Source organism: Pteropus medius, unplaced genomic scaffold (genome assembly GCF_902729225.1).
Source record: "Pteropus medius unplaced genomic scaffold, Ma_sr-lr_union100, whole genome shotgun sequence".
Classification (NCBI taxonomy): Eukaryota; Metazoa; Chordata; class Mammalia; order Chiroptera; family Pteropodidae; genus Pteropus; species Pteropus medius.
In genome coordinates, this window is record NW_024349505.1 from 6,353,421 (window position 1) to 6,370,919 (window position 17,499).

At 43.7% G+C, this 17,499-nt stretch overlaps 1 protein-coding gene across 1 annotated transcript in view; it reads right to left on the minus strand.

Moving 5' to 3' along the window:
- PANX1 (pannexin 1) overlaps nucleotides 1-16,603 on the minus strand; it is a 42,008-nt gene extending 25,405 nt beyond the window's left edge. The window contains exon 1 of the mRNA XM_039882032.1: nucleotides 16,217-16,603. Coding sequence (XP_039737966.1) covers nucleotides 16,217-16,397 — 181 coding nt within the window. The 5' untranslated portion in view covers nucleotides 16,398-16,603. The remainder of the gene's footprint in view (nucleotides 1-16,216) is intronic.
- Nucleotides 16,604-17,499: the final 896 nt, after the last annotated feature.

Here is a 17,499-nt window from a genome sequence, read left to right on the forward strand (position 1 = left end):
AGAGGCGGCTGGTGGAGAACCTGAGGGGAGACAGGATCACGGCCAGGGAGGGCAAGCCTGTCCAGTGGTTTCTCGATGGCACCAACACAATTTGTGCAAGGCTCTCTAATCCAAGTCCAACCCCACAAAGTGGGGCTTTGGTTTAGTTTGCTACCATCCCTCTCTCTTCAATAAGCTTTCTTTTCATTCTCATGCATTACTAACCCGCGTCTGAAGGGCCGTGAGTTCTGAGCAAGTCCCTTGCACCTTCAGACAAACATACCTATCCCCTCTCCCAGGGTGATGTGGGAATAAGTTTCTCTTATTTACTTCTGCATTTAAATGCTATATTCAACTGTGGCTGGCATAAGAATCAGGCCTCCTGAGGGGTTAGGGAACCTTATCAAAATCACAAGTTTAACGAAAATAAAACATGAATAGAAAGATCTAGTTAACTGGTTGGGAAGATTTTAGAAGAACTTTCGAATGGAAGATATGCTAAGCTGAAATAACGGACACATTGGTGAGACGCAGGGGCAGTAAAAGGCAAACCAAGAAGACTACCCCTGGCTGTGTACCTGTTTCACAGATGAGGAAACTGAGGCACTGAGATCTGTGGCTAGTGGGTTACAGAGCTGGCAAAGAGCCCAGGTTATCAAAGAAAGTTGGGTCAGAGATGTCAGGATGAGAAGGAAGGAGACGGGAGAGTTTCTTTGAAGAGAACGGTAAATCCTGGAGTTGCTCTTCTGAGGTACAAAGGGAAAATAGAGTAGAATAATGATGGTAACAATTATAATCATTGCTATCTATACATAGCATGTTAAAAGTTTGCAAAATGTTTTCATTTTGCCAAACAAAAAACCAGTTCTAATCCACTTTAATGTAAATCTCACACACACACACACACACACACAGACTCATATATTCACACACACCTATGTAGATCATAACATAACCTATAAGCACTGAACCTGAAAGTTCTGGTTATATTTTAAGGTTGCAAGAAATTGAAAACTGCTCTAGTATAAACCCTCAAGGTCAATGAGAATAATTACATAAAGAGGACCCTGCACGTGCGGATAGAGAGAAAGAGCTGGGTAGTGGTCAGCTCTTAAAAATAAACACAGAAAGGAATAAGCATTCACAAGGATGAAACAGGTCTGAATCCATTTAAAAGTGCATTTGACCCCAACATAATAAAACTGAATGACCCAAAGGATCTGCCCCAAAGATCTTTTCTTGCCAAATACTCAGGACTCTCAACCATCGTAAAATATAGTAAAATTCCAAGAATCTCAGAATAAAGAGCTAAGGAATACCTTTCTATTTACTAGATGGGATACTGCCCGATTCATGATTGTTCAATAAAGCCAATTAGATCTTTAAATTAAAAAAAAAAAAGAAAAAGCCAAATTCCTTCCCTTTCACCTTTCCAGCAGACTTCAACCCCGAGCCATCTCTAGCCTCGAACACAAGCAAATAAATATATTCTGGAAATTCCACACTGTCCATTACTGCCTTCACTTTAGCTTTGTAGGAAATGACTCTTAGGCACACACAGTTTTAAACCAGTGCAAAAATATAAGTACTCTCTGTAGCCAAAACAAAACAAAACTAAACTAAATTGAAATGATAGTTTTCTTTTCCTTTAAACCAAGTTGATTCACCAGATCTCTTTTGTCCACAGGCAAGCCTGGCTTTTAAAGAGAATCCAACCAGGACTGACATCTGCTCCTTTGCTAGGATGGGCATAATCAATGTTATCTTCTACACAATTTCCAAAAAGTCCCCAGACACTTCACTACCTACCCCATGTTGTACAGAGCAATACACAACCGCTCGGCATTTCAGAACGAATGGTTTGCCCCTTCTGGACCGACCTAACACATTAGACGAAGGCACCCTCAGGGCACAATGCTCTCACTAATGGAGGAGGGTATAGTCTGCACCTCACGTGGTCCAGGATGTGTAACCACTGGGCCGCACGGCCAAAGGGAACATACAACCAAGCTGGCGAGCCTCAGATGGAACCTACAAGGTTCATTTAATTCAATCAAGAATGACGGCATAAATAATATAATATTATATAGCCTGCTAAGTACAAGAGGAGAAGCAAAAGGGAAGCTGGACTGAGACCACAGCCCCAAGGAACCATGAAGCCAGGTTTACCAAGAAAGACTTGAGAACTAAGTAGTGGTGTGAGGGGGTTATTTCCTGTGGTGGGGAATCTGGTCCTTCAGCACAGCTAACCACACAAAAGAACTTGTATAAATCCAATATAAAACATGAGATTTGTCCAGTGAATAAAATTTTCATAACCTGGGTACCAGGGGAAAAAAAGGCATACAAAACCTCAATGTTCTATTAAAAATGTAAAACATTATCTGATGTATTTAAATATTATTTTATTTAAAATTTCTGTCCTCTGAGGTTAACTCAAACATAAAGAAAGTGATAGAAAATAATATAAAAGATACCTAGGAGTTTAAAGCAATACTGGCATTTTCTGTAGTTACTTCATCTCTTTATAAACATTTTATTCTGATTTTTTTTCCAGACCTACAAAAATGTTACAAGAATATTATAATGATAGCCCCCCAAAAGCAAGAAAAGACTGCCACTGAATCAACATGAATGAACCTGAGGGCATTATGGTAAGTGAAACAAAGCAGATAGAAAAAAACAAATACTGTATGATCTCTTATATGTGGAATCTAATAAAATAGAACTCATGGAAACGGAAAAGAGATTGGTGCTTGTTAGAGGGGAGGTGTTGGTCGCAGGGCTGGGGGAAATGAACGAAGGTGGTCAAAAGTCACAGACTTCCAGTTCTGAGATAAATAAGCCGTGGGGATGTAATGTACAGCATGGTGACTACAGTTAACGACACTGGATTGTATATTCGAAAGCTTCTAAGAGAGTAGATCTTAAAAGTTCTCATCACAAGAAAAAAATTGTAACTATGTGAGGTGATGGATGTTAACTAGAGTTATTGTGGTATACATTTCACAATAAATACATATAGCAAATCATTATGTTGTACGCCTTAAACTTATACAATGCTATCTGCCAATTATATCTCAATAAAACTGAAAGGAAAAAATAAAATTTATAAACTATGTAAAATACAGTATGAAAAAAAGACTGTTACAATGAAATCCCATACTCTGGAATTTAGATTCAACCACTGTCAACATTCTGTCACATGTCCTCCATACAAATGTATATGTAATATATACAGTGTACTTTTTTCTGAACCACTTGAGAGTAAGTTGCAGAGATCATGACCCTTTACTCTCAGAAGTATGCATCTTCTAAGAACAAGACCTTCTCTTATATAACCCAATGCAATTACAAAATTAGAAAACTGATATAATACTGCAATATATATTCAGATTTCCCAAATTATCTTTTGAATCAACCCCCCACCCTCCCAATCAGGACCCAATCCTACAACATCCTCTACATTTAGTTGTCATGTTTCTTTAGCCTTATCTTATCCTGGAAGGGTTCCAGAGCTTGTTGGACATTCTCCATCCAGCACGTGTAGAGAACACAGACCCTCTGTTTTGTGTTTGTCTGATTGTTTCTCTATGATCCCATCCAGGTTCTGCATTACTGGTAGGAGTCCACAGAAGGGTGTGGGTCCTCCACAGGACATCCCAGAGGCACTTGTCACCATGATGGTGATGTCATTTGTGACGATCATTTGCTTGAGGTGCTGTCTGCCAGGTCTCTGTTGTAAAAAAAAAAGCCTTTTCCCTATGAAATAAGTGGTCTGTGTAGAGATCCTCTGAGACTAAGTATTCTGTTCCCCAATAAACTCTTCCCCAGTAGGGAATCGAATACTTCAACTGTGGTTGCAAAATAAAGATTTTCCAACTTTATCCTTCCCGCTATCATTTATCAGTTGGCATTGTACTATAACTAGGAATTTCCCCTTGCTTGTATTTATATGTTTTTTAGTATCAATATGGACTCGTACAGTTTTTTGTTTTTCAATATTTTTTAATTCATTATTGTTATTTATCTTGATTCTCGTAACATTTCAGTCAAACTAGTTCCTGTGTGCTTTTGACTTGCTCCCCTCTTCCATACTTCTCAGCACAGGATGTTCCAGGCTTATCTTGTACTTTCTCTGCCCCAGCCTTGCAATTGGCCATTTCTCCAAGGGGCCCTTAGTTTCTTTCAGTAGGTAATAAAAATTGTAAACCAGGATTTAGATGCTAGCTGAACCCTTTACTACTGGGATGTCAGTGCTGCTCTTAGGCCCTTTCAGTAGACAAGGATAGGAAACAGGGTGTGTGTGTGTGTGTGTGTGTGTGTGTGTGTGTGTTGAAATTTCTAATTCCAATCCAACACCACTGGTTTCTTCCTTGCCTTTCCCCATTCCATGTTTGTATTGTCCTTCTTTTACAGTGAGAATCCCAAGCTCCCAACTATATTAACATAGTTACTCATTTGCTCAATCCTAAAATTCACACAAAATAATTTCAGAACTTTTAAAACAAAGACGTCTTCTGATTTTCATTTTAAAAGGTTTATACTGGATGTTATATCAATAACTGGCCATTCAGAGTCAAGAATATAAGCAGAGAGTGGTCATGAATCTATTGCAATAGTCCAGGTGAGAGAAAGTATGAAGAAATAGTCACAGCACATGTCTGTCTAAAGTTTCTTCTGTCACCTCTAGCTCCTAGCCTGGTCCAGGCCAAAGATTTTGGTTACATGAAATGAATATTAATGCAAAAGGTCAGATGGAAGGTAGAAGGGAAATCAACACAACCATCTCTGACATAATACTATTTGTGTTAAAAAGTGTTCTGCAAAATCACTAAAATAACAGAGATTATGGAGCATATAGGATTGGAGCAGATCACTCAAAATCTCTGCAGATTTTGTACCTACAGCACTAACCAAACAGCAACGATAATGATAAAAACTACTAGTGAGATGAAGGCGTGTAATAAGGGATCAGTGCTGCTGAACTACACACAAACAAAATGCACAGTGACCAGAGAGCACTTCCAAAACAGGGTGTGTGACCAAACCAAGCCAAGAGGAAAAGCTTGGGGTGAACGGGCGGTATGCACACGCCACGTTCCTCTGTAGTTGCTCCATGCAGATCCTCTTGCTTGGTGGCACAGATCATTCACGTGCTGGGAAAAAGGGCCTATGAGCCAATGTGACTCCCACATTATACTCGTACTAATCACATGTAAGCTACTTCCTATCACAGAATCACCTACTGAAGGAGCACACATGTCATTTACCAACTACTACAATTAGATAGGACTTAGATGCTCTCATTCAACCCAATAAAAGAACCATGTACTAGTCATCGTATTTAGTCCCATTTGTCAGACGAGGAAAGAGAAGCTCAGAGAAATTAAGTAATTTCCAGAGTCAGACAAATAACACTTGGCATAGGTGCAATACGATCCCACGTGTGTGGACCCTAGGAATGAGTGACCAGGACGTGGAGGCAGGTCGGAGTAGAGAATAGGTGCTGTGGAATGCAAGGCCAGTCAATAATGCAAGAAGCCGCAGGAAAGGGCTAATCTCAATCTCCCAAGCAGCCCGGTCCTTCGTTCTAGGCCCAAAGTTCACTCTCATAAAAATGTCATCAAAAATCATAGAGCCAACAAGAGCAGCCCCACGTGGGTCTGGTGTGTGAAGACCTGACTCAGAGCACCTAGGACTGTTTGTGTAGAGGCAGAAAGAGTGTTGGCAAGGTGGACGAGATTGTAGGCATGGAGTTAGTTCGTTTACCCAGTAGGGATGGAGGTTGTACTCATGGAAAGGAAGGGCCAAACCAAAAAAATATATATATCAAAAATGTCACAGCAGGAATATGACATGGGAAAGCCAGGAAATAAATCCTGAGGCAACCCCAAACTGGTCAGACTTCCACTAGAGCCAGCGTGGTTTGGTTTTGGTTTTGCATAGAAAGTGGGCAGTGGAGAAACTAGGCATCATCCCAAAATGAACATGAGAAATTGGATGCTGCCCCCCCCAAAAAGGGGGAGGGGGATAGCTTCAGAAGGAATACATGATTTAAGGTCATTGGGGCAATTTAATAGACACGTTTAAGTATAAAAAGGCTTAGAGGACAATTATTGTCCAGCAGGTCTTCATTGACATAGAGGCCTAATTTGTGTGAAACAATGTAAAAGTCCAATTAGACAGGAGAAAGGAATTTTAGCCTAAAGGAAAAAAATTAGGTAAATCTATAAAAAGAGGTCTGGAAACTTTATTCCTGGATGTTGTTTTATAAAAGATTCCATTATATTCAATACACAATGGGTTTTCCCTTTTGCTTACTAGCAAGCTACTTAACTCTTTGAACCTAATTTTCTCATTTGCAAAACTTTCATAGAATTCCTATAAGGATTAAATGAAACGTCTGCCTCAGTGCCAGCACACAGTAAGAATTCAGTAAGTGGTAGCTATTGTTTTTATTTCTATGTATCAGGTACCGTGGTAAGCACTGGAGATACAGATACAGGGTTACTTTGTCACATCCTCCATTATTTTCTTCAGTGCGGTTATAATTATTCTAATTTTACCTGCACTCACTGGTTTACTTGTCTTATCTTATACAATTCTCAAACATATGTACCATGACAGTGGGCCTTGGACAACCGAGATCTTAGATTTAATGGAACCACAGCCTGAAACTAGACCCAACTTGTTAAGCCCTTTTGCATCACCTCTCCCTCAAAGATGCCTTTTGTGGACGAAAAAGGGGCCATATACTAAACCTGACAAGCTCAAGGGAGGCCTGCATGGCAGACCTTACAAACTCAGAGACTGAAAGTAACCATTTAGGATGGTATCAACATAAATATACGTAACTAAAAGCAAGTCATAGTTGGTAGTCATGTCCTAGGTCTAGCTTCCTTGACAAAGTTCGATCTTTCCTTCAGTGAGCCTGTCTATTGTCTTTTTGCATGTAAGATAACATACTTTTGAAACATCAGAGTAGTCAGAGTAATAGCCTTTTCCCGACCCCCTCAGGGCACAACCTTCCACAAGAGCACAAGACCACAGAACCCCACACTGTTATCTTGTTCCTTGAATACAATCTCTATGTGCTACCAATGTTAATTAATTACCCTGTGCCCCGCAATGTTAAAGAAGTACGCGTCTCTCCATTCTACTTTTTCTCCGGTCTCAGAGATTTCCTGCTTTGCTATCTCTCTCACCTCCCTAATCTACCACCAGTGGATTTCATGTAGCCCCTCTTACATATCCTCCTTTGATTCTAATGTATAAAATAAGCTGCAAAACTGCCATGTCCAGAGCATTTTCTCAATCCATTGAGATTTTGCTTCCCGGCAATTGTCAGTTTGGCGCAAATAAACTCTTACAAGACTTTTCCTTAGGCTTTTTTAACAGCTAGCCCTTGCAGTTCCTGCTAAAAAGAAACCCTATTGTATAGGATGAGGCCTAGAGCATCCAAACTCGGTACTGAATCAATGATTAAGTGACTCCAATAAAATGAAAAGAACTAAATGACTGTTACTATTATTTAAACAACTGGTCATGAGATGTCTGCAAATACAGAGACATCCTATACAGACCATCATGGGCTTCATGTAACAGATGCAGAACCTCAAAAAAGGAGACATCCAAGTCCATCTGAGCTGGGTATCTAATGCCACAAGGCGCCTGTGCATAAACAAACACACATGCACACAGAGTAGCTATTAATATTGGTCCTAGGACAGCAGGGGAAGGAAGGCATTAGGAGCAACTGCCTAAGTGCAGAGGTGAGTGGCGACATTTCTCTCAGGACACCTCCAGCTGTTCACCTCCAGGATCTGGGCCAGCCACCACCCGCTTCTCTCCAGAGCCACAGCTTTTCACAGCCTTTCAATAGATGATGAAAGCCAACTGCTGGGCCCATACAGGACCAGGCTTCCACACCGGTCCTGGCTCACTCCCGCCAGGAACAGCCTTCTTCCTCACCGTCCACTGTGCCAGGCCAGGCTTCAAAAGCGACCATGAAGCTCCAGAGCAGAGGTCCTCCCCAATCAGCTCCAGCATCGCAGGACAAACAGGAAGTGCTGGGCATTCCCACAGAGCTCCCAGCAATGGCTCCTGATAAACTTTTATGAAATATCTGCTCCATACACAGTACCACGGTGGAGTCCAAGATATATATGACAGTCCTGTCCTCAAAGTGCACAGAGTCAGTAAGCCTGAACTTAACTGCAATAGCCCCTAACTTGTCTCTCCACATCTTTGATCTGTTCTCACAAAGTATCCGCGGTGAGATTTTAAAGGCATATCTGATTATGTCGCTTACAGCTAAAAGCCCTCTGACTGCTCTGCATAAACTCTAAAAATCCAAATTCCACAGGGCTCTCCACGATCAGACCTCTGCCCATCTCCCTAATTTCTATACCACTCACTCTTCCCCTTGCTCAAGGTCCCAGTAACACTGATCGTTTTCTGTTTCTCCAAGAAATATTTCCGTTCCTGCCTAAAAGGCTTCATGAATGCTGATGGATAGCTCAGCCCAAGTGTTACTTCTTCAGAAAGGCTTCCCCAATGCCTCCAACTGGGCAAGGCTGCCTGCCATGGCGATTGTTCCAAAGCACTTATTGAAGCCAGAATTCTGTGATTAGTGGGGAGTCACCTGCCCTGCCAGGCTGCAAGCTCCAGAGCAGAGGACCATGTCTGCTTTCTTCATTGATGGATTCTAGTGCAGAGCACAGTGCTCCATGAGTAAGTGTCAAGTGAATGATAATAATATGAATAAATGAAGACAAAAGCTCAACAAGAATAATTACCATAAGGGAGGGCATGAACCACACTAATAGAGTGTTAATAGAGACTTAAAAGGAATGAAGCCTTATTAAGAAGAATGTCAAGGCCATCAGCCCCTGAATTCTTCTCCCAGAGGAGAAGGGAAGGCAGGCAAGTCACAGTTCCCATCACCCAGACTCCTTTGAGCTGAGCTTCCAGGGCCCATTTGAATAGCACCCGAACCTGAGTGAGAGTGGGAAAGAAGCCTGAAGCCTCTGTTACAGCTTTGCTGGCTGTTCACAATATTGCAGAGTACCTTCAGATTGTAGAGGCTTAATGTGCACTACTTTTAAAGTCAACTACAGACATTAACTACAAACCATGTGTCAGATCTCCTTCCATATATTACCTAATTTAATCATTACTTGTTTTGAAAGGAAAAACTAGAGCTGTCAGAGAGAGGTGAACCTCACCAAGCAAAGACAGAGCTGAATAAGAACCTCTCTGTCTTATTACATTTTAGTAACACTTGCACAAGGGAGGGACAGTGCTTTCTGAAAACGTTGAGAACCCTTACTTTCAATCATCGAATGAGGAGACATTAATATTAAAAAAAGGATTTCTTAAAGATATCTTTACATTTCCTAGTAAATAATATTCACTAGTTTTGCTAGTTGGCTAAATTTAAACAGGAAACGGAGGGCCTAAAGTGAAACAACTTTTTATGCCTTTAGGTAAAAAAAAAAAAAAGTGATAAAAAGAAATAGTTAAGGTAGATTGTTGTGTGTGTGACAGGGAGAATTTCATAAGTCACTGATAACCAGCTGAGACCTGACAGTCAGTCTCTCTAGGATCGATTTACTCCAGGCCAAAGGCAACGGTAATTAGCCTGGAAAGAATGAGCAGTTCCTAGAACACTGCAGATGTTACAGCAAGAGCCCAGAACTATGTCTTGTGAAATCCCAGTGCAAACAGGGAACTACGAACTAAAACACGGAGATGCCATTTCCATCATAAAAATGGCACACTGAAAACTCTGAAAATATTAATTATCAGTAAAGAGTGGGGAAAGGGCTGCTTCCCGAGACTGCTGACAGGAGTGTAAGCTGGTGTTCCGGAGGGCAGCAAGAAGTACCTTCTCGCTATGTGCATACCTGTGACCCTCTAACTGCAAACTCCACCCTCAAGTTTGACCCTGGAGCTACAGTTCTCCAAGTGTGGTCTAGAATCTGAGCTTCTTTCGGGAGATTCATGACATTAAACCTGTTTTCACAATAATACTAGGTTGTTATTTGCCTTCTTACTCTCATTCCTTCATGAGTGTATACAGTGCAGTTTCTAGTGACATAAATTACTGTCACATAATGAATGAGAAGCAGGTGGGAGAATGTGGTGATTTTCTATCAAGTCACCATTAAGGAGATTTACAAAATGGAAAACAATGCCACTCATGAAGTTATTTTTGAAGTTATTTTTTCATAAAAATATGTTATATATGTTAACATGTAATGGGGCTTATTTAAATTGAATGTTTTAAAACCTTTTCAGTTTTAATTTCTAATATGATAAATACTGATAGATATAACCCACAACAAAAGCTCTTTGGAATTCTCAATAAAATTTAAGACTGTAAAGTGTAAGGGGATCCTGAGACCAAAAGTTGGAGATTCACTGCTTTAGAGAAACACATTTTGCATAAGGAAGCACGTCCAAGGATGTTCACTGAACCGTTTGCAGTAGGAAAAAGTGGAATGAATCCACATGTGCCTTAATAGAATGGTTAAATGAACCAAGGTATAGTCATACTACAGAAAATCACGCCACATCTAAAAAGAATAGGGCAGTTCTACCAAGATTGGAGTGTGTCAAAAAAGAAAGCGGGGCTTTAATTTCCTCTGTCTGAATTTTAAGACAAAGACACAGACATATAGACATTAGGCAAATCAAAATTACCTGGAAAATTCCGTCCGCTGCCCTCAGTAACCCCATGGCATGCAGGGTGTCCACGTCACCCTGCCAGGGCTCAATGCTACCAACCTACCGCCCCGAACTCTCACTGCCTCGGTTAGCTGTCTGAAGAAAGCAATCCAAGGAAACAATCTTCAGAGGAAGGCTGGTATTTGTATGGATTTTTAGAAGGCTGTCACTAATCCAAACCTAGATTCTGCAAAGTTTCCAACACATATGTTCAGTTTCTGCTGGGGATGGGAATTCCACCTATTTTGAAACAGATTATTTTCTACAGCCTCATTTTTCCTTCCTTTTCTTGAGGTGGTAGACAGGAGCAAAAAAAGAGAATATTAAATAAATATGGATCTGCTAATTCTGAGTCTTTTAAAGTCAGGGGATAGTATGCACTGAAACAGAACAAATGCTATTTGGATAAGTTCTAGTATATTTTGAAAATCAGTCTCATCATTACTGAATGTTTGTTAATTATCTGTCAATTTATATTCCTTGCTCTATTACTACTATTCTAAGTCAGCTCTAGAGACACTATACAGAGTTTCCAAATATTTGCGATGGGAATGTTTTTTTAACACTATCTCTTCTAAGAAATATAAAATCACACCTTATAGACAATATAATAAAACTTGGGATCCAAAAATCCCACTGATGCCCCTGATAACTCTGTTCATTTATACATTCTACTGAATGCCTATTATGTATCACGTTTTCTGCTGGAAGCTATGGACAGAGCAGCCAACCCTACAGAGAACAGATGGTCCCTGCCCCCAATGAACGTATAGTCTTGTGGGGAGACAGTATTCAACAAATACAAATAATTACCTAATTCCAACTTGCTGTAAGTGCTAGGAAGGAAATCTATAGTGTGCTATGAGGACATCAAGAAGGCCACCTCAAATTGCAATTTTAGCCCTGAAAGGGGCTACTGCTTTCTTAAAATTAGAGCACATCAAAATGTCTCCTCCAATCTTGTGACTGAGTCACATTTAGAGGGAGTTAGAGGAGGAGGGTATACAAGGAAGCATTTTTTTTCTTACTTGAAATGAACTCAGAAATGCAAAACTATCTTGGAAGATGATTTCATCCTTCTGGGAAATGATGCTGCTCTCTTCTTTTAGTTTTGGGAGGAGGGGAGCATTTACAAAGATTTATGTGGAAACAAGTTTTGTGTGACATTTTGGAAAGACCTAAATGTACATTACTAGGGGAATACTTAGATGAATTATGATAAGAATATACTAGGCCATGCAATATTATTCTGCCTGCGTATTAAAAAATAGTGAGGTAACACTTATCTACTGACAGGGAATGCTGTCTAAAACATACTAAGGGGGAAAAAGCAAACTACTATGGTATGAGTCAATTTGTTAAAAAAATGGTGAACGTAAAAAAATGTTATATTAATGCAGACAAAGGGTACTTTAAGGCTGTACAAGTGTCCATGGTGGTCGCCTCTAGCACACAGTGAAGGAAGTTTATGAATCCTTTAGCATGAGACTACATTTAGGTACAATGTGTACAATAAAAACACAGTAAAAACATTAACAAAGAAAACCATGTGCATATCAGCAGCCTCTCTCTGGAGAGCAGGCATCCTTCTACAAGAGGGCCAGGAGGCTTTCTGGGCTCTTTGGTTTTAAATATGAACTGAAGATGTGCTATTATAGGGTCTACACTCTGAGACCCTAAATATTAGCTCATTCTTGTACATAGCCCTCAATCAATCAGCTTTGCCATCTAGTACATGCTGAAAAGCAGCCTAAACATATTCCCAAAAATGTGCCTAAATTCAGCCACAACAGAGCACATGACTTAAGCCACCTGGTTACTGACTCAGTTGGGGAAAACATAAGGGGGAACTGTGAGCTAATAGTATTAGAAGCAGCTGCAGTTATATTTGTCCTTTGGCTCACTGTGGCTGGCCCAATGCCTCCCTGTAATGACAGTAGCAGAGCACAGCTAATCTAGAGGGACCAAATTCCTCTGTCTGGAATTGTGGCTGCCTACTAGGAGGGCAGCAGGGAGAGAAAGCTGGGCAGATCAGACTCCCTTTCCCAGGGGTCCACTGGCTTCCTCTGCTGCTCATTTGGTCCAGCCAGTCTGGCTCAGGCAAAAAGCATTCTGGCAGGAGACAGGGGCTCTCCTCTTCTAGGGTCTCCTAACGTACCAGCTTAAGGCCCCAGGGAATCAAAACAGCCCCTGGGGAGGGACATCCTGGCATCAGACCCTGTATAAACATAAGCCTAGCTCACTACAGACCTTGTCAAAAGACCCCCAAGAACATGAACCCCACCCAGAGTCTGGTCTATTGAAAGGCAGCACACTTAGGGAATATATTTCTTCAATAGTTCAGATAAATACTCCGGGAATATCACAGCTTCAAGGTCATGTAGTCCAACTATGCTTGTATTCTATAGAGTTGTCACCCAGCTATTTCCTAAATCTCTCTCTCTCCTCTTCCCAGGGTGAAATGTGCTGCACTTCTAGAGGCATCTGGGGACAAGTGTGCTAGAAATGACAGTTATTCTGTGGCATAGAACTCTGTGTCCCTGAGGCTTCCACACTGGGCCTGTGTAAGCTGTTATGGGAGGTGAAGGGGCCAGAATCTCGTTGGAGTGGAGAGCACCATGCTGGCACCCAGGAGAGCCTATATAAAGATCGGTTATCTGCCCTGCCCATGGGTCTCTGTGGCCTGGACAGGTTCTGTCCCTCTTTTCAGTGGGCTGAACTAGTAAGAAATTGGGCCAAAGACTATGGAGAAGCCTTTAATATAATACCAAATATGTTTTATCATTTGAGGACATTCTCTCTCTCTAACCTTCAACATCCCCCACTGGCCAGCTTCTAGAGACCAAGAGAAGATGAAGCATCTTGTAGGTGAGGCAGTCACACAGGCAGGTTATAATGCAATGTGCCAACTACAACAACGAAAGATGATCCCAGGCACCAGAGAGGCAGGGAACACGTCTCATGAGAGGGAGGATGAAGCCATGTTTGAAGTTTGCAGGACTATCTCACACTCCTTCTGGGGCCATTACTCAATCTCCAAAGTGATGGGCAAAGGTGCCTGTTCCATTCAAATTACTCTTCTCTCTCTCTGTTGTTGTTCTTCATTGCTTTGTTTATTTTTGTTTTTGCACAAAAGCTAAATTTGTACAAAATTACATGCTGTATGACATGTTGGTACACTGTACCAACTCCAGGTATTAATTTATGTACCTCTCCTCTCTAGAGCCTTTCTTCTGACTTTAGCTAATGTTTACTCAACTTGATAGGTCTTCCTTGCTCTTGCTGGCTTCATCCCACACAGCTGTCCTCCCCTTGGTGGTTCTAAAGCACTTGAAAAGACATGGAAGTCTGCTCAACAATGCTCCAGCCAAGTCCTGGCCAACCTTCACCTACCAGGTGCTCAGAGCTCTACACCATTTTGTCACTGAATCACACACAGTTGAATGATATTACAGGTCAGCATGTCTGTTTTCACTCCCACAGGGCGAGGAGAGGGCCATGCCTCAAACTCCTTCCATGTTCCCCTCAATACACAGGAGTACTATGCACACAGCATAAGGCCAGGCCTCTGCTGGGTAAACCCACTTCCAACACCAACCAGATGCTTCTCAGAAAACCCATCATTCTGGACATGTCTAGAGCATTACTGGTGCAGATGCCTCAGAAGTCCCTCTAATATCTGGGCAAGAAGTGAAGTTTGAACACAGAGGGTAACCAACTCCTTCCTCCTGGCATCAGGGGCCTGAGACTGTTGCTCCTCCATGACAGGGACCATGCCTCATTTACGCCTGGGTCCTCAGTGCCTAGTACGGGGTCCAGCCCACAGCTGGTACTCAACGAACATTTGTTGACGGAAGAGATTATCTCCAGGACCCATGCTACTTGGTGGTTTTCCTTTCTACCGGAAGCCTCAAAACCAGTCCATCCGGAAGGCAGAGGGAAACCCCATGGCTATGCCTTCCCTGAGACAAGGAAAACTAAACACTTATTTTTTCCATATTTAAGTTGGCAACTTCCTGCTAAGTTGAACAATTTAATGACATAGAGAAAAAAATCAACTCAGTGTAACCCTTTTCTAACCAACTCTTCCCTCAACTTCACTATTTCCATCAACAACACTACCATTCTTCACTCACCCAGGCCTGCACCCTTTCCAAAACTCCGAGCAGTCTCCGTCCTTGATGGCATATTAAAAACGAGGTGCCCAAGTGCAGCTACTGCTCTTTGATCACTCAGAAATCACCCCTTTCCATCCTTTCTCTTCCACTCTTGGGCCCCATCCATACAAAAGACCTCAACTGGTGCCCCATCTTATAGCATTCGGGCTCCCTAACTCCACGCTCCTCTCCTTCACAGACCCTACATGCTACCATCAGGCTATTTATTAAGTGCCATTTTTCAACCCATCTATGTTAGCTCAGATAAGAACTTCCTACTTTTTAAACCATCAAGTCTGTACTCCTCTGTTTTAAGCAACCGGAGCCCACATTTACTCTCCCGTCCCAAGAACCCCGACCAATCCTCCTGCCTCCGCCAAGACAGTCACTGTCTCTCCCCTTCCAGGAACACGTAACATTTTCTGCCATCTCAAAATCTTGGCATAGGTCTCACATCTGCTTATCCAAATCCCACTCATGCTCCACGGCTTGAGACCAACCCAACCTCTCACATAAGCTTTCTCCAAGGTCCAGCCCCACCAGCTGGACCAGTTTTCTTTCCAGAGCACTGTTTGGAGCTGTCATATACCGCCTTCCTGTTGACTCATACACTCTCTCCTGTGCTGAAAGTCAGAACAGGTAAAGAAGAAAACCATACACTTTTTAGCCACATGATCCTGTGCAAACCACCAGACTTTCGAATCTCGCGAAACTATTACCACCAAATGAGAATTTACATGAAGGGAACTCATTCATCTCACATTCATAAAAACGTGCAGGTGGAAGATGTTGGTATCCCTCTATTACCTGCCAAGAACAGATATTTCCTATCATTCACAACCCTGCAGAGCTAAAGTTTTGGTAAATATCAATCAATTCAAATAGACCGTAAAGGGAGAACACACTTTTCTTGGAGCACTTGTCTTCACATCCTTCGTTTAGCTACTCAGGAACTCCTCTGGTACAAAATTTTAGGTGACCACGCAAATGTGTGTAGGGGAAAAGAAGGGAAACAGTTGTTCCAGACAACTCTGGTTGCAAGGGCGCCGATCAAAGAGTGGAATATGAACACTAAGGCACAGTCGGAATCAGTAGGGTGCCGGGAACAGTAGGGATGCGCGCAAAGTCCACGTGAAACATGTGGACACATGAAACATGTGGACAAAGAATGTTTCGGACCACAAAACGGGCTACTTTCCTTCACAAAGTCCATGCCCATCGCAGTAATGAGCACTGTCAGAAAGGCTCACGGTAAAATTACTTCTCATCAGACCGGGGCACCGCTGCTAACGCGGGCTTGGCCGGGCGGGCCTGCCCTGCCCCGCCCCTCCAGTCCCCGGCCTTACCGATGGAGATTTCCTGCGCGAAGGCTAGCGAGATGAGCAGCAGGGGCAGCCCCACCGCAATGCACGTGACCATCTTGTCCACGGCCAGCTCCAGCCGCAGCCCCTTGAACTTGGCCTCGGAGGGCTCCTTCAGCAAGAAGTCCGAGAACACGTACTCGGTGGCCAGGTGGGCGATGGCCATGGCTGCGGCCCTTCGGCCTCGCCTTAGCAAGCCCCCGAGGGCAGGCCCGGGTACCGCAGGCGTCGGGAGGGCTGCGCGGCGCCTTCGCTCCGTCACAGGCCCGGCCCGTGGCTTTCGCTTTCCCTTTGCGGATTCCTCAATTGCTCCGACATCCGACTAGCCTTTGTGCCTCAGCGCGCGCGACTGCCAGCGGCTGCGCAGCGCCGCATCTGCCTCCGCTGGGCGCACGAGCTCTCGCGCTCGCTCCTCCGCCGCCCGCCGGGCGCAGACCCGCCCCCGCGCGCCCGGCCCGCGCAGGTCCCCGCGGCGCGCGCGCGCGCCCCCAGGGCTCCGCGTCTCTGCGGCGCTCCAGGGGCGCGAGGAACCAACCAGGGAACAAAGCGCTTCCCTCTCGGCCGGCCCCTCCGCTCCGCCCCGGCGGCCGAAGCTGCCTCCCAGGCGGCCCGCTCCGGCCCGCTCCGCTGCGCTCTTCCGGAACCTGGCGGGAGCCCGAGGAACCGGGGGCGTGGAGTTTCCGGGAACCGCGGTGACGCGGCAGCATCCCACGCGCGAACCTGGCATCTCGTCTTCTGCCTCAGCAAAGGGATCTTCCCACCGAGCGGTACCTCTGAAAATACTCGCCCTAGTCCTATCTTCATTCTCCCACTTCCTGGCACCTGGGATTCTTGAAACTATTTCTGAAAGCGACCCCTTTACTCGGTGGATAGGATGGTCCCCATTTATGCCCCACCTCCAAGGTTTCTACGTGGTGGAATCAGGTTAAAGGGAGCTACGAACGCTACAAAGAGCAACGGTTGCCGTAAAAGCCAGTCAAGCGGTGTAGACCCGAGCGCGTGTGTGGAAGAGGGAGCGCCGGGCCCTTCCAGGAGCTCTGCGTGACAACAGGACGCGCGGTCAGATGGGGTGAGCCATGAGTATGACTAAGTCCCAGGCCTCAGTTATCACTACTCCGAGCTTCTCCCTCTTTCCTGTCAGAGCCTTGGTCTGGGAGCCAATGGAGGGATACCCGCGGCTGAGTGGGTGTTGGGGGAGAACTGCCTCTGAACCACTTGCAAGGAGTGGATGTTGAGAAAATAGGCAGGAGATGTTCTACTCGGCAACA